This window comes from Balaenoptera borealis (genome assembly GCF_965194805.1).
Source record: "Balaenoptera borealis genome assembly, chromosome: 17".
Taxonomy (NCBI): Eukaryota; Metazoa; Chordata; class Mammalia; order Artiodactyla; family Balaenopteridae; genus Balaenoptera; species Balaenoptera borealis.
The window spans coordinates 24,498,944-24,523,208 of NC_138876.1; the positions used below are offsets into that span (position 1 = coordinate 24,498,944).

General features: G+C 37.8%; 1 protein-coding gene across 2 annotated transcripts in view; it reads left to right on the top strand.

Annotated features, from left to right (window-relative positions):
- Nucleotides 1-424: 424 nt before the first annotated feature.
- CSMD3 (CUB and Sushi multiple domains 3) overlaps nt 425-24,265 on the top strand; it is a 1,186,187-nt gene continuing 1,162,346 nt past the window's right edge. For both annotated transcript variants that reach the window (XM_082364543.1, XM_082364544.1), the window contains exon 1: nt 425-9,001. In XM_082364543.1, the coding sequence (XP_082220669.1) occupies nt 8,824-9,001 (178 nt within the window). In that variant the 5' untranslated portion in view covers nt 425-8,823. The remainder of the gene's footprint in view (nt 9,002-24,265) is intronic.

Below are 24,265 nucleotides of genomic sequence, written 5' to 3' on the forward strand. Positions count from 1 at the left end.
AGAATACGGAAGAGGATGAGTGCAATATGAGCTGCATTGTGCCTGAGATGTTAGGAACAGAACAAAATGTACATAAATTGAGCTCAAGCTGGGGCTTGAGAGTTCTAGATCACACACAAATATTTATGTAAAACTCATTCTAAAAGAGGTGACAGTCATAAGAATACATCAGTATTTTGAAATAAGTGAATATTAATGAGTGAAAACTTATGGAAGTCTCAAAATGTTTCAGTAAAGAATGCTCCCACTTAGGGTGGGGATAGGAAGAAGAGCCTTTGTTGGGGGTCAGGGGGACAGATATCAGAGATCAAATTGGAATCCACTAACCATGTTCCTAAAACCAATGTCACTGGCTGTCTTGGGTACAGTATTAATTTCCTAGGGCTGTGAAAACAAATTACTAGAAACTTGTTGCCTTAAAACAACATTTAGAGTTTGAAATCAAGGTGTCAGCAGGATAGATTCCTTCTGGAGCTTCTGAGGCAGAATTCATTCCATGCCTCTCTCCTAGCTCCTGATGACTGCCAGCACTCTTTGGCCTTCCGTGGATTGTAAACTCATCACTCCAATTTCTGCTTCTTTTTTGCATCAATTTTTCTTCTGTGACTTTGTGTCCCATTTCTCTCTCTCTTTTTTTTGTTAAGGACACTTGCCATTGGGTTTAGGGTCCACCCTAAATCCAGGATGATCTCATCTCAAGATCTTTATCTTAGTTATGTCCATCTGCAAAGACTCTTTTTAAAAAATAAGTTTACATTCACAGGTTCCAGGGGTCAAGAACTGGAAATATCATTTTGGGGGGGGTGCACTATTCAACCCATTAGAGGTATTATGAAATGGTATGGAGTGATAACGGTATACGGTGACTTCTTCTAGCAACATACCTCTTGAGAATGTTAATTAAAAATGTGTGAAGCAAACAGTTATCCCATTTTACAGATGAAAAATTAAGGCTCATTCTGTTATCACCAAGTGATAGCTTTCTTACCCTAAAGGCATTTTCAATCTCAGTTTTTTTTATCTAATAGGCATTACTGTAACTGCTTCAGATTCAGAATAGCATTTATCTTATTGTTTTTGCTTTGAAAAGGAAGAATTTGTGTTGACACACCGTATTCCTTTTCCCCACTCTTTTCTGATCACTGAATGTACAAGATTTCTAACCAGGAAGAGTTGTTTATTTGTTTGCTTTTTTTATTGTTTTGTCATTATTGTTTGCTTTGACTATGTTTTGCTTGTTTGTTTGATTTAGAAAAAGAGCAGAGGTAATTGGGAAGAATAAGGATCAAGATTTTATTTGTCCCAGGGTAAGCACACTCTAAAAAACTGAAATGGACAAACTGAGTGATAATTACATCGTAATTGTTGGATAGCTTAACCTCCTTAGAGATGCTGTTGCTATTGTATTTATATATTTAGACTCTTACGTCATGCACTAGATTCATTGACCATTCTAGACATGTGAAATCTCCCAAAATTCAGATTGGTATTCATATACTGGATAATGAGGTAAATTCTCTATGCATTTGCAAATATAGTATTTGTTCATAGTGTTACTATACTTAACCAGACACAAAAATATTCCAGATCTACCTACTTATTTATACTATATATTTATTAATATTAACAGTATATATTGCATATTTTATTTACTATGTGCTATATTAATATTAAATTGTATTATTTAATAATTATTGAATCTTACTAGTATGTTTCTAATAAATGCCTCATGACTTCAATCAACTTGAAAGGTTACCTTCATTCTTTCTATAAACCACTGTATACAAAATGCCAAAACAAATTGATTTGCTTATTCAATGAAACGATCCACTGACTGAGTTGTTTTAAAAATGTGCCACTGGAGGTTTACTTGAACTGACCAAATATTATGGCCTACTAAAGAGAAAGGAAATGTAGAAAATATTTGCAAGGACACTTATTGTCTCCCAATTCCCACCTCTCCCTGGCTCATTTTACCTTTCTGGCCTCATCTGCCATGTCTTTATCACTTAACCAAATTGACCAAATCCTAGATATGCTTACAGAGTTTCTAACTTACTTATAATATTTCTGGAAAATAGCTCTCCACCAAGATATTTTTCTGCCAAACATCTCCAGATGATTCTAGAATGGCTCAAAGGTATATACTTTGCTTGAAGTTTTCTCCATTTCCCCCAGCTATATATAATCTCCCACCATCTTGGTGTTTTATAAGCATCTCTCTTAAAATGGTTGAACTATTTGACATTCACTACTGTTACCTGAGAATATATTCTATCCCTTCTATTACATTGTAAGCTCCTTGAAAATAATTTGTGAATCTTGTTTTTGTTTCCTTGCAGTAGGAGCTCAAAATGATTTCTTAAATAAATGAATGAACACAGAGATGAAAATGATACTTGCTACACAAAGAGTAAAGATGAAATTGATCCCTGTCCAGATGGGACAGATATTTGTATTTACAATCCAAATTGGATTATGTGTAGCCAAACCAAAATCAGCTGCATTGATTTTCCTTCCTTCTGTGGCCAAAATGATCCTTCTAAGTCAAGGTCACAGTTATCTTCCTCTGAAGAAAGAATGCTTATGTTGTTTGGCTTCCTGTACTCTTATTCTGGGAAATATTTCTACATTTGTTAATTTTAGATAAATTTGAAAAATCAATGAAATAACAGAGTTGTTGGTGATCACTTGGGAAGTTTAAACACTGGGTCAAATTATGCAATAATGAATATTCATACTTTTAATATGGTTCAGACACTAGCACATGTAACCACATATATGGATTATGGACTTCAAATTTGTGAAACCTCCAACAGTTCTATTATTAATGGCTCCTCTAATTAAAGTTTATAAATATTTAGGAAAAATAACCTCACAATTATATTTATAAAAAGTTAATAAATTCTGCTTTATCACCAGCAAAACCACTTCACCATCTTGTGAAAGGAGATTTCAAGCACAGGTGACATACTTGCCTTTTACCTCTGGGCTGTGTTTTGCTTGGTTGGGGCTTCTAGGATTATGATCAAATACAATTTAAAGCTTGCACCTTTCCAGAATTAACTTTCAGTTTTAGAATTGTTTACTTCTAAGTTTAGATTTCTCAGCAAAATTTCATAAAACTGATGTTTAAGTAGATAAGTGAAACAAAATATAAAGAAGGCCTCATACATGCTACCTAATCTACAATAGACTAGCAAAATGCAAAATAAAATGTATTAGTGGTTTTACTGAACTCTGAATATTTGAACATATGCATTTACATCAAGAAATTATAATCAATTTTGAAGATTAGCCAATAATATATAGATGATCAAAAAGTCAAACATTTTAGGAGATAATAATGAGTTTATTGGCAGATAACTTCAGGACGTGAAATCAAATATGCATTGCATTTTAATAGTAATGATGATAGATTTGGTATCTTTTGAAATCCAGCCATTTGATTTATATTCTCTAAATATTTATGCATTCTCAAGTGCATTTGAGGCTGATACCACATAACTATATTAGAGTTAAAGTAATGACGGTAAAAAGATCTGCTACACTGGGAACTCAGATTTATTCAGAGCTTGTCAGCAAAACAACTTTATTACTTATGAAAAGAAGAGACCTGGATTATCCTGATTGTTCAGCAAAGATACCTTTTGCTTAACTTTTTATTTCTATTCCTTTACACAGAGACAAGTTAAGTGATATTAAGGCCCAGGGTTAGCAGGAAAGTAAAATTATCCTCAAGACAAACAGAACTGTCTTTAAAGATTCTCTCAATTCTTATCTTTTTTCTTTTAGGATCATTACTTAACATGTTCTCCAACTATTTACCATGGTTCTTTTCCTTTAGGGAAATGTGCTCATATAGTTTATATTAAACTATCTATATATTATATTTATATTGTCTATATTTAAGAAGGAATCAGTTTAAAAATTTGAATGTTAATGTACTAAACTTATACATGTGGCTCATGTCAAAAATAAGTTGTTTTGGAGTCAAAGTATGATTTTTTGTCTGGATACAGCAATAGATACTGCCTTCAGTTTTAAGGCTTTTCTGTTCTCTCATTGTTTAAAACACACTGTTATTACCCTTATGTGACATAGAAATTCAGGCTCTGACTTTCTTAATGTGGTTAAAGCTGGAAAAGACTGAAATGCCTGTTAAGCCTCACTATTAATAAAACTGAAAGAAGAGTCAGGACATAAGAGGAATGGAGGCCTAGGAAGCACACTTAGCAACACTTCCAAGATGCTCATCTCCACCTCTCAACAATGCTTCCTGATTAACAGCAAGACAGATACTTTTATCCACCTGATAATTTATCTTCTTAAATATGATTGCTTAAAGAAAATTTACTTTATCATGAATATTAGATCTCTTTTTTTTCTCCTCAACCAAATAGGGACTATTGCAAGTCGAAGTGTACAGACTTGAATTAGAATTCCTGCATTATTCTAGATTCGACATTTAAATTCAAATGTTTTATTTCCCAGGAGTTGGAGAGGTCAGATATGATGGACTCAAGAAGGGACACTTAAGTAGAAAAAATGAGAAAATTAGTTCCTCTTTTTATCCTACTCTCCTGGCAACAAATTCTAAATGAAAACTGTGAACAAACAGGAAAATTCCTGCTTATTTGTAAATCATTAACGTTTTTACTTTATTGTTTTCCCCCACAGACCCATAGGTTTGAATTTGAGCATTTTAATTAAAAAGTGTATGTCTACAATCAGTGGACATTCATCACTAATAGGCAGGAACATTTCTATGACAAAATAAATACTGCATTTGAACAGTAATCCTCATGTAAACCTGTATATCTGTGACATGAATTAAGAAAAACACTTTATAAGTTCATGACTCTGTCAAAAGTACATGCAATTCTTTTCAAAGTTAAAGGTAACCTCTTCCCAAGTCTTTACGTTGTCTTTTTCTCAGTGTATTCATTCTGTTTTGATCATTTTTCTGTGATATTGCCCTTGTGATGCTAAACAGAGTAAATATATATCGAGGACCTCATTTAAAATGGAGCAATTTTTGAAAAGGTGCTTATTTTCTCCCTTTTAAGTGCCAACTAAGTCTCGTTTTAAGATCAAACTTCACTGTATTCCATAGTATTTGGGAGAGGGCCACTGAAAGGGAATGGAAATCTGGTACTTCCAGTTTAAAGAACCTGTCCCTTTCTGATCTAAATTCTTTTTAAGAACTCTCCAGGGTACCTCATCATTGTGATTGGCTTGATGATCCTTACCAAGTCCCTATTTCCCTTGACCTGTATGTGAGAAGATCAATAGGCTGCAAGAAGTTAAAAAAAAAAAAAAGAACAAAAGAGGGGGGGATTTTAGTAACTGACAAGTATAAAAAGAAAAGAAATGTTTTTTCTGTGTGTGTGTATATATACATATATACATAATTTCATTACCTATACATATAAATTATATATATATATATAATATATATAATTTGATTACCTTTAAATCATCTTATATCTTTGCTTTTCTATAGTTATACAGGTACATTTGTTATAAAAATCATATTTTTTGTTATTAGACTATTTTAAAACAAGCATCTTTGGGAGCTAGCATAGGAAAGAACAGTGGGCAAGCACACTGACTCAAAAATTGGACACCATAGATCCATATTTCCTCTTAAATATATTACCTCGGGCAAGGCAAGACAGTTAACTTCTTTGTGTATCAATTTCTTCACCTATAAAATGAGGATAATTGTAATACTTGTCTCAGCAAGTTGTACAGAGACTGAATACGATATGCCTTGTGAATATAATACAATGTCAGGCATACAGTAAGCATTTAATGTTTGCTATTATGTTAGCTATTTTTTTATTTTCTTTTTCTAACAGCCTTAAACAAATCTATGTACAACTGTGCTGCTTTCCTACAGATCAGCTGAGATAGATGATTTCTTCCACCCAAATTTAGACACTGTATTTTTCCTTCCGGAGAAACTGAGGAATTTCTCATCCAGGATTTTGGCTGATAATATTATGTTTCTGGAATACCTCTGGGAATGCTCCCTTGAAGAGGAAGCTGTTTAGCATGAAAGACAAGAGTGTGATCCAGCACTGACTGTACTGGATTAAACGTTAGTGCTCCTGATGATGACCTTGGATAAACCATTTCATTTCCCCATGCCTTAACTTTTCACATCTCTAAAATATGATTTCCCATCCTATCTCAGGAGCTGGAAGATGCAGGTAAAAAATAGCTCGTGATTTATTATGAGCTGTAAAAACTAGAAACTATAGTATTGTTCAATGTATTAGGTGCTACCAGATAAATCTTTTAACAACTTCACATTGAAATTATAGGCAGGATTCATTTAGGGGAAGATAATTGGATTATAGGGTTAGCATGTTTGACAATAAATTTTAGACACTGGTATCTTAGTAGTAGTCATGATGGTCCCATAGTCAAAGTTTATTTTTGCACAGTAATTACTGTTAAAAGTATTCCTGACTTTTGAGAAATAAAGTTTTGGGGTGTAAATTCCTCCTGTCTGGATATATACCTATGTGTTCAAATAGATTACATACACCCAAGATTTTTTTCTTTTAATGAAAAGTGAAATCAGTTGAGGTGACTAAGCTCTGCACATTTGGTAAGGAGGATTTTGTCAGGTGTCCTCATCAAGTCCAAGGACCTGTTTGCAGGTCCAGCAAAGGCAACAGCAGCAGCAACACACCCTGACATCTTGACTGAAATCACTGCCAGAGCTGCCACCAAGGTGGCTGAGCAGGCGAATGACGTTTTCACTGTTGATCCTCCCAGTCTCCGTCTAGTCCCAGCCTTGTCGCCCACTCCCTGGAATCTGCATATGCGGACAATAAAAGAAAGCACTGGTGGGAAGGAACAGTATCCTGCACACCGCCCTTAATGCACCTCTCCGAGTTAAATGAGGTCAGTTATGCATTTACAGCTTTAGCCTCTTGCTAATGCTCCCTACCCAGAAGAGAAATTTCTCTTTCTCTTCTTTCTCTTCTCCCCTCGCCCCCCACAAACATACACACAGGCACACGCATATATACTGCACAGACACACTTGGGAAAACACCCACACATAGAAAATCATATTCCTCATCATTTCCATAAACACACACTCTTACCCTTCACTATAGCGCCCATGTACACACACACACACACACACACACACACACACACACACACACTCCGTGGGAGAATCACAGACTCACACAAAATGCCACGTACCCGGAGAGCTCAGAATCCTTCCTATGCTTGCAGATTGAACCCACACACCTCGCACGCCTATTGACGCTCGCAGTGTGCCCACTTCCCAGAGTAAAACTCCCTCCAGATGCAATAGGCTTGCTCTTGTGAGTTGGCAGCTCCACATCATCGAGCCCAGGGACAAAAGCTGGCCAGGGTTCTCGTGTGGTGCACGGGACAGGAGCCATCATTTATGGGCAATGTGGAAAGCTGCAAACTCAAATTGGGCAGTCCTCTTAACCAAGCCCTATAGAAAGAAACTAATCCCCCTGATAGCCTTCGGCATGCAAATGGAGACAGAAGCTTTTGCAATCTATTGCAGAACCATTGCTGCAGTCCTCCCCCTCCTGAGATGGTATCAGATTCCCGAAAAGGTCAGATCTCCAAAAAGGTGCCTAGTCTAAGGAACATGTGGGTTATAAGACCTGGGCCAGGACCAACCAAAAAAAGATTAGAAAATTGACATACAAGAGCAAAACACGCTGGTCTCCGGACAAAGCTCCCCCACACCTTGGGATGAGGGAAATTGGGTACCTTTTAGATGTGAAAGAGAAGCGGGAGGCTTAGCGAGGGCCAGTAGATGGCGCAAGAACTCTTCCTCTGTACAATGTTAACCCTTGAGTGGTGTGTTGGCGCGGCCAGGTCCAAACGTATAGATACATAGGTTTTCCGTTTTGAAAGAACCCTCCCATTTACATATTTGGGACCGATTCAGAATTAAGACAAATGGGTCTGTTCCAGATAACTACCACAGATAAAGCAGTTTAACTGCAGCACACATCAGCTGAAAATGGGGTAGGGAGGATGAAAGGGCGAACTCTTTGAGGAGATGACTGACTCCCTCCCCACCTCTCACCTCCGCCCTGGTCAAGGATGAAATCGGTTTGCCTAATGATCAAAAAACCCGGTTGTGGGTTTACATCTAGGCACTTGAATATGTAAATGCGTGTGTACAAATAAATTCTTCTCTGTGATCTCCCTTTTTCAATTAAATCACAGGATGATAAATGTGAGACGCCTGCCTGAAATATACTGCAACTACAGTAGTAACACATGTCCCGTTATAACGACATGGCCATCGATGGAGCCCGATTCATTTATCATCACGGTTTCCCTAAAAGCAATACAGATTCTCCGATTAAAATATTCCTTTAACATGCTTCTATATTCACAGGCTGCAATGGAGAACTCAGTAACAATATTTCTTGGGCTGTTTTACAGGCAGAATTGATCTATTCGGGGAAAAAAAATCAAACCCCTTAATTTCAAATATTGTGGGGAGTTTGTCAAAGAGACGAGCTGGCCTTTAAGAGGCTCACTGGTGGTTTCTGGTGGTTGCTATAACGAGCTAGAATTGAGGCAGATTTCGGTGGAGGGGTAAAAACGCACAAGAAAAGACAGAATCCAGAGTAGCAGAGACTTTGTGCCCCCGTTGGAGAGAGATGGTTGAGTCCTCGTCAAGGTTGCTGTGGTATCCCAGAAACACCATTCACTTCGAGCTGTGACCGCGCACCAATAACAGCAGCAACTCCGCTGCGCCGGGTTGAGGAGCAGGAATTAGGAGCTCGCGAATAACATGAAAGGGATCCGCAAAGGGGAAAGCCGAGCGAAGGAATCCAAACCCCGGGAGCCTGACACGAGAAAATGCGCTAAATGTGGCCGCCTAGACTTCATTCTGATGAAGAAAATGGGGAGTCAAAGTGGATTTACGTTTTGGAACCTCGTCTTTTTATTGACGGTGTCTTGTGTGAAAGGTAGGTTTGCTTTCGGGTGTCTCCTCTGCTTTGGATGGAGGTGAGCTGACTTGTCGCCGGAGAGGGGTAGCTTCTTTGAAATTTGCACAGATAAAAATAATCACGATAATACAGAAGAAGGAGTTGATTCACAGCTCTTTTTTCCCCCTCAGATAGGAAATGCATTTTGCTTGCCAGATTTGGCGTTCAATGCAGTGATTGAGCTTGTGCTCAATAAATATTCTTGCAGTATGCTCAAACGAATACGTGAGTTGGTTCGTATACCCTCTAACTAGTGGATATCCAGGCAGAATTCCTCTGCAAAGACTTTTCTTGGTGGTGAAGATTACCTTGATTTCTAGTCAAACCAGTGGTGTTTGATGCTTTGGCTGGAATATTTATATTAAAGAGTCTCGTGTAAATGCTTTTTAACCCTTTCAGGTAGGAAAGTTACCGACATGTTAGGAATGTGCTGATTTTAAATGCATTAGGGCACAGGGGTCTTTCACGCATCCCTCACACCAACATGAAGGTGTGCGTGCATATGTGAATTATTTCTACGTGAGCTCTTTTGCATTGATAAATGATAGAGGAGCTTCCATAGGTCCTGTGGTAGAGGTTTCGCTTAAAATGGGGCTTTTAAACGGTCTGAGACGCCACGAAGTGTTAACGAGCTACCTTTGGGGATGAATGAAAGGTAGGAGGAAAGTCATTAGCTGACGACCAAAAAGAAAATCCCCAGCAAGTCTCAGCGTTCAGACAGGTAGAGTGAGTGTCACATGCACAGACAAGGGGAGGGAGTGGGTAGGATGTAAAATTTATTCCTAAGCAGGAAGGCAAGGGACAGTCAGGATCATTGGAAGGAGAGCTGTCCTCCGGGAGAAAATAGATCCCCAGCTCTGTTCTAAAACTTCTCCTGCACCCTGCTGCCCATTAATTGCTGCAAAAAATACTCAGGCGGTGTTTATGACTCATGCCGTCATGGCAGCTCACATAGGCGCGAGGGATGTCGTTTTTAGTGAAGCTAGTTTCAAATCCTGGGTGTCTGTGTGTCGGGGGTGGGTGGTGGGAGGGAGGGGGGTGTTTTAGCCCAGGCGCGCCACCCCTGTCAACACAAACTGGACGCTTCTTCCTTTGTAAAGGAGTGCCTCTCTGAACCGCAATCGGGCCGCGTCTCTATGAAACAGTTTATTGTACAGCTTGCAGCTGGCTGTCCCCCCACAGAAGGCAGTCCATTTGCATTCAGTGGAAATGATAATTCATGTTTTGGGTGGAGGGAGCTGGAAGGGTTACCTCTCCCTCTGTTAGGACCAAGGATGGGTGGCATGTCTCGAATTTTAATTTACATCCTTGAATGCCAAGAAGTTGTCCCTGGTCTCTGTGGCAGCAACTGCCTTGTAATCCCAAGCTGCTCCTCAAAGCTTGACACCCCGCCCCCCCGCCAGCCTCAGCGCTGCTCTAAGCCAGAACGCTTGTCCTCAGCGGCGTAACTACACTGCCTAGCGCACAAAAGGCGTCTCGGGCTGCTTACAAGGGGTTTTCGTCGCCGGCTCGACGTGTGAGGAGCCTCGCATTTATGCTTAGTTCGCCTGCCACTGGGACTCGGTGGTTGATGGATGGCCTGGGGCTGCCAGCTAGACGCGCGCTCCGCGTGACGGAGGCGCAAGGAGCCAGCAACAGTTCCTGGCAGGAAAAATGTTGAGGTGGCTCCTGCTAGAAGATGACCGGGGGCTAAGTGCGAGTTTTCATGTGATACCTGTTGAGTCAAAACACATTCGAGGGGCAGATGGGGAGAGGGAGTCTCCGAAGCTGGGCGAGCACGCCAGGCTGACAAACACGGAGCCGCGCTGCCTGCAATTACAGCCGGGCTGCCCGTACCTACCGTATATTCTAGATAAGACGCGCCGGTAGAAACGAACAGCGCGTTCGTTTGCTTTAAATGGCACTGGAAATGAGACCCCTCTCCTCTACTCACAGCTCCCGTAATTTGGACTGAGATAATCGGCCCACTGAATATATTCCAGTTTCGGGGACATTGGGAAGAAGGAGTATTTCACACTCTGCTTTGATCCCGTCCAAAATCATTTTTCTACGGACCATTAAAAATTTTTTCTAATGGTAATAAGATCCTTCATTGTCACTTACCTGCCACTTGAAGGGCATCTCCTATATTTTACAACGTGGAACACTGTCCTCAAATTCTGAGACACAAACTTACAGAGGCTGTATGCTTTAGACTTGCTCCCGGTCGCCCAGTGGTGCCAATTTTTACAGTTGTTTCTTCTCCTTCTTCCCCTTCTCCTTAATTTTACCTCAGTCTCAAGGCTTTTCCTAAAACCAAGATTGCAGCAATGGCTTAAATGTTCTTTCCCCCAATGTCTACGACTGCTTTTGTCTTCCACGCTGTTTTTCTTCTGGTCTCCCAGGCCCACGGGGAAGCTCAGGATGGGGAATCCTTCTAAGAGCTTTGCAGGTCCTAATCTAGGCTAGTGCTAGGGTTCAGGAAGTCCGAGGCGCAGGCGCGTGCTTTTCCAGGTGAACAGCTCCTGCCAGGAGAATTCCACTTTCTGTCCACACTTTTCATCCCTCCACTATCTCACCTCTGCCTGCCACAGCAATGACAAAGAGGCTCAGTGGGAGAAAACGCCTCAGAGTAGAAGACAAAGTGGCCTTCAGTAGTAGGCCTGAATCGCTCGAGTGGGGTTGAAGAGAGAGGCAACCCTTTCTGGGCATTCTGTCTCCTGTCGCCATCTGAAATAAAAGGCCACGGAGGGCACCAAATTGGGCTGTGGGGCGGGCCGGGGTCGGCTTGGACTTGATGCATGCCTATTTCAGGCTGAAACACACACACACACACACACACACACACACACACACACACACACACACAGAGGAAAGCAAAGGTTTCTGAAATGCAGCCTGCAGCTGCAACGTGTCTGTTTTAGGTTTCAATCACATAGAAACTGTGAATCTCCAAGTCGTGCTTAAACGTCCCGCCCACGTAAACAGACACCCGCGGGGTGCTTCCCCACGCTCCTTCTAGGGAGATCCTGGGGGAGCACACACATCTTGCAGGAAAGGTACAGAAGGCACTAACCTCGGTGGACAGCAGGTGAGAGCTAGTGGGCCGCGTCCCCACCGTGTACTAGAGCGTGATTTCAGGGCTTCTCTCTGGACCCCAGACTTCGAGAAGGATCCACGTTTCCGCGTGCTCTGGGACTCCAAGGAGATATTACTCCCGCCACAGAGCTCTTCTGGAAGAGCGGAGCTCGCACCTTCTCCCGCAGTTAATTAGTACTGGAAAGGGTCGCAGTGTCCACGCAGGGGGAGAGCTGCCAGCAGCGCTCATTAGCACCTTTTGCCCACCCCAGTGTGACCGCGCCGGAGGTTTCAGCCCCGCGCTTGTGTTGGGGGCTGATAACCCTCACTCCCCTGACCTCAGGGCGACAGTCTGCCCTGTCAGTAACGTTAGGAAAATTTCTGTCGTGTCTTGAGGGACCTTTTGAGAGGTGGGTGTGTTGGGTTAATGTCTTTACAAACCAGTAACAACAGCAAACAAAAAGCCACCCACTGCCAAGGCCACCATCAAAACCCTCCCTTGAGGTTAACAGGACTGAGTCAGCTGCTTAGAGGTAACCTTCACGTTTGGGTCAGGGGTCCCTGTCCTGCTGCGGTATGGACAGGAATCCCTCCCTTCCATCTGTTTCCTCCGGGAATACTTTATTTGCTTCTAGAAGGCCAGACTACCTGAAATATTCATGGACTACCTGAGGTTGAAACTGGATGCCTGACTTGGTCTTTGGCGAGATTGTGAGGGTGTGTGTGTGTGTGTGTGTGTGTGGCTGGGAGGAGGAGGTACACATGGATCAACACGGAGGAGCCTTCGGGAGGCCTCGAGGGTGGGTGTGGGTGTGTGTCCGAGGCGGAAACGGACGGCGGGTAACAAACAGTATGTTTCTGTTCCCGGAGTCGGTGGTGCTGCAACCACTGCTGCCGCGCGATCCGGTGCAGGCGCCGAGAAAGCTCCCTTTCCCCATGCTGACCTCAGCGCTGCCCTCACTGAAACAACTCCTCTAACAGGCTCTCCGGGAGTTCGAAAAACTCACTGGGGAATGAGTCATGGAGACTGATGCTCCTCTACCGTCCCCTTCATCCCCAGCCCTCCTCTGCCTCTGGGAGGAAAGCAAGCAGGGGGCAGTCCCAAGTTTGGAGAGCCACAAGGGCTTCGTTGGACCCTAGGGGAAAGGGCAGAAGAAATGAAAGAGTACAGGGTCAACCCGGTTGCCACGTGGTCCTCTCCCAGACCTGCTGGAGAGGCCAGCTGAGGGCTGAAAGCGGGACAGGCACGGGGACTGTAGCGCAGTGCAGAAAAAAACATGAAGCAGGACGACCAAAGAAAGAAAGATAGACTCAGGCAGCAGGCGGATTCCCTTCTCGTTGAACACGGCGCCTTTGGGGAGCCTTTGCACCACCGAGTTGGTAAGCCAACCCAATTTACCGCCCTCAAAAGGCTTGAATAGCTCTGAGCTGAACTTCCCCTGGACAGTTACCCTGTTGAAATCGTTTGGAAATGTCGCTGTGCAGCATCAAATTTCCCAAATCTTTTGGTGTTGAGGGTTTTGGGGAGGATGTGAGGGCTGCATCAAGTCCACGTAGGAAGAGTGAGTGTGTGAGCAGAAATAATTAAGGAGCAGGTTTCAGGTTTTGAAAACCTGATGCCAGAGCCTTCGAGATCCTTCAAGGAGAAAAGGGGTAGAATTACTCCATAGATTAAGTACTCCAGGGGCATAGATTTAGTTGTGGTAGTTGTTATTACTGTTCACGATATTAATTAGCATTACTATTTATGCGCTAGCTGAATAGATTTGGGGAGCACATGCCTTTTCCCTGAACACACAGTTTGGTGTCTACAGAAACAGTGAAATATTAAAATAAAGCAGTAGCAAATGGCATCCGTACAGGGCTCTAAATATAGTAAAACTTTATCAAAAGTGAGATCTGATAAAACAAAAATTAAGAAAGGTAGCAATTAATAATGCCCTTGTATGCATATAGAAAAAAAAAAACACCTCAAATGCTAAAATACTTGTCTAATCTCAAATACAAATAAGCAAAAGCAACTAAACTTAAGTTCCCTAAGGCTCCAAATATACTTCTCCTTGTGTCCCAAGAGTTTTACTTTCTTCTACTTAATATCAGGGTTTCCAGAAAGGGCTTCAGGATATTAAACACTTTCAATGTTTTGTCCAGTTTGAGAAATAACTTTGAAGCACCAAGCAACATGTCTGGTGAGGAACTTGTTACTTCAGGTAACATGACCATTTGACAAAATATGCCATCTTGTACTTTGAATTACAGTGCCGGAGAGATTAAAAGTAAAATGTCTGCTAACGAAAAGATTAGGGAAAAACGCCTGAGATGCCAATAAAACTTAAGGCCATTTTATTTTATCTATATATATATTAAAACTTAGCTTCTCTTTCTGTCTCTTTTTTCCATTCCCCTTACTCATAATTCAAAGGAGTGTGTAGTTTATAGATACAGTGACAGATCTAATTTGGATTTTGGATGAGGTCTGGTAAGGATGATAGAACAGATACTGTCATTACCAATTCATCTTTTCTTTCTCAAAGTGAGCAGGTGGGGTGATTCATGGTACTTTCCAGGGAGATCAATCTCCACATCTACAAGAATTTCTCTGAATTAGACCCCTTGTAAGGCTCTCATTCTCATCCGGAATATTACTTTTACAGGAATGTCACTGAGAAAATTCAATTTGTTGAATACCTTCCAGTATTCATGGTCTCAGTGCTGGTGATCATCTTTCTTTTTCTCAAGCCTCCAATCTTACAGCTATCAAATGCATTTCATGCCATCACACCTTTTGCTATGCTATTGCTTGGTGTTAGTTGAGGATTCTTAAGGATTAATACTTTTTATATAATCACAGCCTGTCGCCCTGCAACCCAATTTGAAATCTCTAAAAAGTCAAAATTTATAAGATTAGTATATGCATCATATACCTTGTACCTGGTTCACAAGTATATCTGTGGTAATCAGATGCCATTAGATAACACAATATCATTCTATTTGCTCATAAATGTTTGCACTGCAGTGATTTCAAAGTGTTCCTAAACAAGTAGCATCAGCATCCTTTGGAAACTTGTTAGAAAGATGAATTCTCAGGTCCCTACCCCAGGCCTATCGAAACAGATGCCCTGGTAGTTGGCACTGACATACGTGTTTTTAACAAGTCATCCAGGTAATTCTGATGTGATCTAAAATTTGAGAAGCACTACAGTAAAGTAGAAAGAGCAAGGGCTCTGGAGCCACCAAGACCTGAAGACAAATAATGATTCTGCCAGCAACTATCTTTGTACTAGCCGCTCAGTTTTCCTAAGCTTCAGTTTCATTATCTATTAAAAAGGAAATTAGAAAATCAGCAGGAAGATTATATATGTAACATATATAGTACCTGACACTAGTAGCTATCATCAGTATTATTAAAATACACTTCCATGCACAAAGCCAGTATGAACTCCCACACACTTCATCCCTAACACCACCAGCCCTAACTTGTCCACAGCAGTAAATAAAAAATGTAGCATCTTCTCACTATTATTTCACTTTGGCTAAGTTCCTAGGCTACTATACATTGGAGAAACACTCTTGAAATTTCTTCTTATCACCTTTACACAGTTACTTTGGGTGCTGGCTCTATGAATCAGGGGCAGACCCATAGCTTAAATATGTTACTCCTATTCCCAGGCTAATTTTATCCATTGCATACCAATACTGATTTATGTTAATATTGATTGATTAACGTACTTACATGAATTTGTTAATTCATCTTGTCACAAATCCATGGTATTTACAGGGCTGGAAGAATTCTTACATACCAGCTGGTTCACCGCTCATACTTTATACAGTAAAATGCACATGCCTAGAAAGGATAAGAGATTTTTTTACTAGGTTACAAAGATAATTAGCTCCAGAACTGACACTAGATCATTGGGTCTTCAAGTTCCTGTTCAACTCTCTTTCTACTGTACCTTATCAATTTTACTACAGAGTTTTCTCAGATGGCATCAATGAAGATAATCACAAAAGTTAATATCTGAGTACCATATACCAATTAGTACCATGTAAAAATATTAGTGACTATATGTTTTGTGGTAATTTTTTTAATGTTAACTACCCATTTGGTAAAAGACAAAAAAACAAACAAACAATTGTGGAATGAAAATATTTTCTAAGACTATTATAATATGCACATCAAATAAATAACTAATCATATATTCAATAAAGTCTATTTTTGACATTACAAACCTATAAAAATAAAATCAGTGTACTGAGTTTTTTAATGTCTCATAAAGAACTTAGAGGGCTATTACTTAATCAAATTCTTATTTATTTCTTCTCATAATCTGGGCACAGTTTATTTAAAGACTTTTAAATCCAGAAAATCTGTTCCTAATTTATTTTATTCATGTTTTTAATATATTCACATTATATTAACATGAGATTTATGCATTCTCTCTCATCTGCATTTACATTTGCACATTTCTCTCACATGATATATAAATGATGGTATCATGCAAAACTCCCATAGAAGTAATAATATATTTTATAAATATTAATAGTGTAAGAACAATCAATAATGTGAAGGGGTTATCTTCAATTTTAGTGACATGTGAAATATTTCTAAAGTCTCTTCAAGATATGGGAGTAAAATTTCCAAAATAATTAATGTTGCTAAATTTGAAGTGTCTAAATGTTCAGAAAGGGATTGAAATACATAGAAAGTAATGAGTGATTCTCTTAAAAGCTGAGTTTGTAACATTCAAGATTATAAAGTCCTTCTTCCTTCCTTTGCTTTATGTTAGCAAATTTTAAAGGAATATTTATGATTACACAATTTAAAGTAACGGCAAGGGTTTTTTTAACTATGACAACTTCAAAAATAGGGTTGCATACCATTTTGAAAGGAAATTTATAAAGGGAAAGAGACTCACAGAAGAGGGTTTATTCAATTTTAACTGAAAAATAAAACCCAACTATGCTATAGTTTTCCCTTATACAAGTTCATCAGGTTGACTCCAGAATACTCAGAGGTGCTTCATATATAGAGAGGATATAAGACATTATTATGTTTGGGGAAATGGTACCAAAATAGGCATGTGTATTTACTGCATAAAATATGAGCAGCAGGAAACTCTGTGCTAAGCCCTTTATATAGAGTGTGTCATCCACATCTCAAACAGTGGTTCTCTCTCTCATTTTCCTGTTTTGAATCCTAACAAGCATCTTGTGAGATAGCTGTTATATCCTATGTACAGATTATCATCTCCATTTATAAATCATCCACATTTCCTGGGGCCAGAGAGGTACAATGACTTTCCAGGATCATTGGTTAGCTAGTGGTTGAATGAAATCTGAAATGATAACAGATTTTTAGGTTCATAGGCTCATTAAAAGTTAAAACTAAAAATGACCAAGTTACTAATTAAACCTCTTCACTTTTAGGAGAAAAACTGAAATCTTGAGATTTTAATTTAAAAGAAAGCCTAAAATTAATATCCATGTTATATATATATATATCACATATTATATATATATACATCATGTTTTATATATATATATATATATATCACAGTTACAGTAATACATAACTTCTGTTTTGTAATTTTCAACATCTTTTACTTAACTTGCCTAACTTTGTTCTCTAAATTATTCTGTAAGATGGATATGAAAGCTATTTTCCAGTTTTATAAGCAACAGTAAGTGAAGTAAATGCACAATAATACAAAGTTAAATATGTCAATATAAGATATAAAACTATTTAGTGCATTAAGGACAAAAAAGAAAAAAACAAATCAAAACATATAACCCTTAAATTTTAACCCAGTGCTCCTGAGTAAAATTTAAAAATTTATGAATGTAGATGACCTATGGACTTCACATATAAAATAATATGTGGGCATAAAACTATTTACCAGTTGTATCATAAGCTATGGCAAATAAATTTATTCCATTTGGTACCTACTCTTCCATTCAGTTCTATAGAGTTTTAACGATGGGAAAACTCTTATCACTTATTTGTCTAGTGTCTAATAGGGAATGTGCATTAGATTTATTTGTGGGTTCAAGGGAAAGCGCTTTATAAAAAAACATTCATACCCAAGCTTCAGCCACTTGCTCTACTTCTTCCCATAATTGCATCCTAGTTAAAAGCACAGGTATAGGTGTACATCTTCACATACAGAGGAGACAGTTCAGAGAAGTGAAGAGACTTGCCAAACAAGGGAGTGCAAAATAGTCTTTCAATTCTCTGTCCAGTACATGATTTTTTACTGGGTACTGCCTTATGAGCTTTTTTATTTAGTCCTAACTGGTTTATGGCAGTAAAGCACCTTGAGAGGAGAGACAACTGTGCCTGTGCCCAAATCCTGACCAGGTTCAAAACAATACTTCCTGAAGCGATTGTGTCAAGAGACACAGATACATGAGGGTAATGATATTGGTAAATGAGAAACTTAACAAGCAATCTAAAAATTAACTAAAAATTAAATGGGGGCATTGAAATATACATCATTGTCTAAAAAAGAAAAAATACACATATTAAATTGTACTTAAGCACTCAAAATTAGCATCACATTTTCCTTTGAAGGTGATAAAATGTATTTTCATACGCAACAAAAGTACTGTTGTACCTAAGTCCTTTCTGAACTTTAGACTGTCTCAATATAAATATGTACTTACCTTTTTTCTACTTACATTATTAAAACTTTGTGGGTATATTTTTAGAGATGTCATTTTAACCTATATTTTAAATGTTAAAGCTTGGATATCCTAACAATGCCCTCAGATGTATTATTCATAGAATATATGTATTACATTGGACACTGTTAGGGAACATTGTTATTTTGAATAGTTTTGCATCTTACAACAGTTAGGTATAGATTTCTCCAAGGTTGCCAAAATTTAGGGATAAATTTCAACTGCAATCTGTCTCCAAGTCTATTTCCTACAATTATACATTCCAGAATTTTATTTAATGTTGCAAATTGACTGTCAGCCCAGTTCTCCATTTTAAAATTGATCCAATTGTAATAATTCACTTTAGCCTATTGAAATTTTAAATCATAAACTGACTTGACGTTTTGTTTGCATGATTTTGGTGAAGGGAAGGGGAAACAGATTGATAATTAAAATGCGTTTTTCTCAGCTTGTTCACATTCCCATTAGCCTCTTGTTTATTCATTCACAGCTACTTAATAAAATTATCAGCTGTGTTTCATTGTTTGATATTATTGTAATTTCTCAAATATCTATTTTTTGTGTTTTTGTTCACACTCTGAGGGTTGTCTGATTTGAAAGAAATATGAAGAAAAAATGTTGTTGCTTTTTTAACATCTTTATTGGAGTATAATTGCTTTACAATGGTGTGTTAGTTTCTGCTTTATAACAAGTGAATCAGCTATACATATACATATATCCCCATATCTCCTCCCTCTTGCATCTCCTTCCCTCCCACCCTCCCTATCCCACCCCTCTAGGTGGTCACAAAGCGCTGAGCTGATCTCCCTGTGCTATGCAGCTGCTTCCCACTAGCTATCTATTTTACATTTGGTAGTGTATATATGTCTATGCCACTCTCTCACTTTGTCCCAACTTACCCTTCCCCCTCCCCATGTCCTCGAGTCCATTCTTTAGTAGGTCTGCGTCTTTATTCTCGTCTTGCCCCTAGGTTCTTCATGACCACTTTTTTTTTTTTTTTTTTTTTTTAGATTCCATGTATATACAAAATTGAGTTATTTGTAGTGAGGTGGATGGACCTAGAGTTTGTCATACAGAGTGAAGTAAGTCAGAAAGAGAAAAACAAATACCATATGCTAACACATATATATGGAATCTAAAAAGAAAAAATGTTTTTAATTTCATTTTCTCTTAGAATACCATATAATGGTACCTGGGGTTTATCAACTGAGTCAATGAAAAATATAATTTTAAGCTGATTTTATTATGAGTATTTTAATATAGAGAAATGAAAATCGGTCTATTTCATTGTTATTCTATTAAAGCACAATAAGATACTGTTAAAAGACTTTAACTTCAGATAATTTGTAATTTTTAGGAATGGTTCTGTTTCAATGTTTAAACTATATTTTTATATACAGATATGACTTTTCTGATTCTGTTAGTGGAGGTGTAATTTGAATTTCCCTCAAATGTTGGTAATGAATTTATGCCGATCTATCTGTATGTTCTAATATTGAGCTCTGTGTTGCTAAAAGCTGCATTTGCGAGATAACAGATCAAAGTTAGGAGAACAGGCAGAATAAACACAACTGAATCTCCTGGAGATGAAACACAGTACCTTGAATTTATTGGCTCTGTGCTCTAACTGACTGAACTATGTAGACTAGACAAAATATTTACTCAGTGTTCACATATATGGAGAAACACTAAGTTAAGGGTTTTTGGCTGATGTCTAAATCAAAACAGCTGAACTGATTCAAATGTTTTGTGCTAACAAATTTGCATCCAGGCTGCTAATTTGTGTGCCAACTTCTGGCTTAATAGTGTATAAGATGATAGAGATGATAAACCCTCTTAAATGAAGTTTGCAATAGAAATGCTAACAGGCCCATGACTACCTGCATTGAATTCATGTTCAATGCTCTTTACACGGCTTAAAAAAAAAAATTTCTTCCCTGAATTCTACTAGTACTTGAGCGTTCTTTTACCTGTTAAATCTTTTTAAAGGAGGTCAAACAGAAAGTCTTAAAATCAATTTTCTAGCAAAGTGCTAGGAAATCTTTAATATCTGTGTTAGTCTGTTAGTGTTCATTAATATATTAATAGATGAAAATCAGAAATGACATTTTGAAATTAATTTTTAAATATTACCAATGCGTAAGTCCTTAGGAATCAGCCATTTTTCAATATTTTGAAGCTCACTACTTTTTACCTGTCATTGCATAGATTATTGCAATCTACCCATCTTAGAAAGAGTACATTCTAATTATGTCATTCTTTCAAAAGTAAAATTCTCAAAGGCCTCAAGAGAAATTGCAAGATGTTAGACATATTAAGTTACATCTTGTGCTAGTTCATGTAAATATTTGTTTCTATCATTTTCTTTTTGTTAAGTCAAGTTTGATTTATTACACCTTTTATTAGAACAGTATTATTTTTAATTGAATATTATTATATTGATACAATTTAAGTTAGAAGTTGTGAAAGATACAGTGGTCAGTAGGTTTTATTTCCACAGAAAGAACCAGTGGCTTATGTATCAGTTCTGAGACTCATCCACACATTCCTTCAACCATCAATCATTTATTGAGGGCCAGTGTTTGTCATGCCCTTGCCTAGACTCTGAAAATATAGAGATGAAAATCTAGTCACTACCCTAAAAGAAGACAGTCTTCATTTTGAAGGAGAGTTTCTGTGACCATAATACCAAAGAAAATTGTGAAATTGTTTAGTTCTTCGATGTGATTCTTTTATCATGAAATATCAATGTAGTTTATTATATCTTTATTTACATATTCTATATATTGTTTTTATCCTCTCACAGGTAAGCATTAACATCCTACAGACACTGAAACTTTCCAGTGAAAGTCATCATTCTGTGATCTAATCTAATGTAATTTTCCCTTGTAATTTTCAATTAAAATGTTTATTGACTCCCATCTGTTCAGTGAACTGATATTAACTAGTTTATCCAGTATTAATGAAGATCCCACATGTATTTCTATAACAGCATTTGTATAGTTATATAATAGTTTGTAATCAGCAAATTGTGCTTCTTACCCATTCTTTTTTACATGTTTGTTTCTGCCTCAGAACTCCTCATTGGCTTCCTAATACTTTTAAATTTAAATTTAAATCTCTACCCCTTCATTTAGTGATTCACATGAAATAAACTTTGAACTAACTTATCAAGGTCAACACATGCAAAGGGTAAAATAAATAACTAAATATAAATATAACTGACTGTCATAGTTTTTTATTTCTAATTTTTTCATCTTTATTGGAGACATGTATGTTGGGAAAACAGTGTTTCAGTAAGTAGATTATGTTTTGTTCGCTTTGTTTTGTTTTAATCTGTGATTTAAAGAGCAATAGAAGGATTGATGAATGATTATACTGAAATCCTGGAATTTGACGAAATGCTGGCATTGGATCAATGCCAATTTTGCTACACAGGAGTTAAGTAGAATGATCTATCTTTACAAGGTTAAGACATTCATCAAATTTTATCCCGTATTTTACATTTTCTTTATTCCCCTCACGTTGATTACTTTGATGTTTCACGTTATTTTAATGTTTGTACCAACATCCTACTTCATAATTGCCATCTCCCTATCCCTTTCCACATTCCATAAAACTCACTTCTTTGTGATCTAATGATTTAATGTGTAAGAAACCAGATTTAATATTTATTAATACAACAAATATTAACGAGTTTTTCTAAGCTCTAAAATCTCAACTATTAATGTAAGATAAAACCAAACATGTCCATTGTCTATGTAAATTGCTATATTGTGCTCTCTGATGACTAGCAAAAAAATGAAAAAGTAAATTTAGAAGCTTGAGATGAAAGAGCTTTGGGTAACATGAATTGTTTTACTCAACTTGGTACAACTAAAGGAAGGAATTTCTATGTACACCACAGTAAATTTCCAACACTCTCCACAATACACTCTCCATTTAGCTCCATTTATTGAAATCCCAAACTAATACATGGGAGATAATTTGCAGGATATGCTGACTTGGTTCCATCAACATCTCAAACCCCACATCTAAGACCCTTCCCTTCTTTATCTTAACAAAGAAGAATATGGTCCCTTTACATTTCTCAAAACTATATTATACAAACAAACAAATAAATATGCACTGCCTTTCCATTCATTTGGTTTTTCCTTCTCAAGTTCCAACTCTCTGTTTCTTTCAAACTATTATTGACAATTCACATACTGTATACAGTCTTGTAAAGTAGACTTTGCGTAAAATGCAGTGGAGATGCTCTCAAGCTGGCTTGTTTATTGTTAGCACACAAGAGAATCTCAGAGAAGCCACCTGTAAGATGTACAGCTAGACTTCATGAAAACCATGAAAATGGATACAATTAGATTGGCTCAGCGTTTGGAACAAGTGATCTTTGCCTATGCAGCAAGTTCTGAGAAGGGTGTTTTGATCAAAGAAACAACACTGTCACATACATTTCAAGTATTTCTTAAACCCCAAATGCAGTCAACAAAATTTTGTTGATAGCGAATAAACACAAGTAAAATAAGAAGTATATGCATTTTTATGAATTGTATATTTAAGCACAAATATTCACAACTTATGAATTCTGCCTCCTATGTTGTTATTTCAATTTTTAATATAGTATTTTTCTCTAAAGTACATGTAAAAACACTTCCCTCAGTCAGATATGTTATGATTTTTTCTGATTCTTCATTTCTTTTCTCATCTTCAGGACACAAAAAAGAAACGTTTTCATTGTCCACTGCTATGGACCGTGAGTGTCTCTCATGCAAGCACCTCAACCTTGAGTGATAGATAGATTTAGCTCCTTTTTAAATCTAAGGAAGCAATTTAGAAAGGAAAGTAGCTAGCAAGTGGAGAAAACTGAGTTCAATCCAGGCCTTCCTAACTCAAAACCCTTGTTCTTTTCATCACACCAAACAGGATTTTATCAACTTTGAGGGGAAAAAATAATCCAGAGATTGAGATGAATTTTGAGTTCTTTCCAAAGTTTAAGGTTTCTTTTTTGGAGTGAGTATTTCTGAACACAGAGAAATTTATTTTATATGCTGCAAGATGAAAGGAAGGCAACAGAAACAGAGGAAGTCAGGGGTAACAATTCAGAAAGGTCAGACTCGTTATGTCACGGGAGGGACAGGCCGCATGTTAGTGTTTGGACATGCTTTGTTGAATCCTTTATTAAGTTATAGTTTGCTGTTAGAATGAAAAAAAGTGTATATATATATATATATGGGAAATGCTTTGGTGCTATGACAGTATAGCTAGGAATTATGTTTAATGCTGCCTGAAACTGTACTTTTTTTCCTTTCTACAAATTAAAATAGATAGTGTGTGTATAAGGTCTCATTTCATATTTATTTATAGTCTTTATATTTAATAGCCCAGACTTCTTGGATGACTCTGTGAATTTATTTCTTAGAAGTATAAAAGAAATGAAACATGTTTCCTTAACTCATGACTCTTATTAAGTAAAAAGGAGTCTGTCAAAAATCTTAAATCACC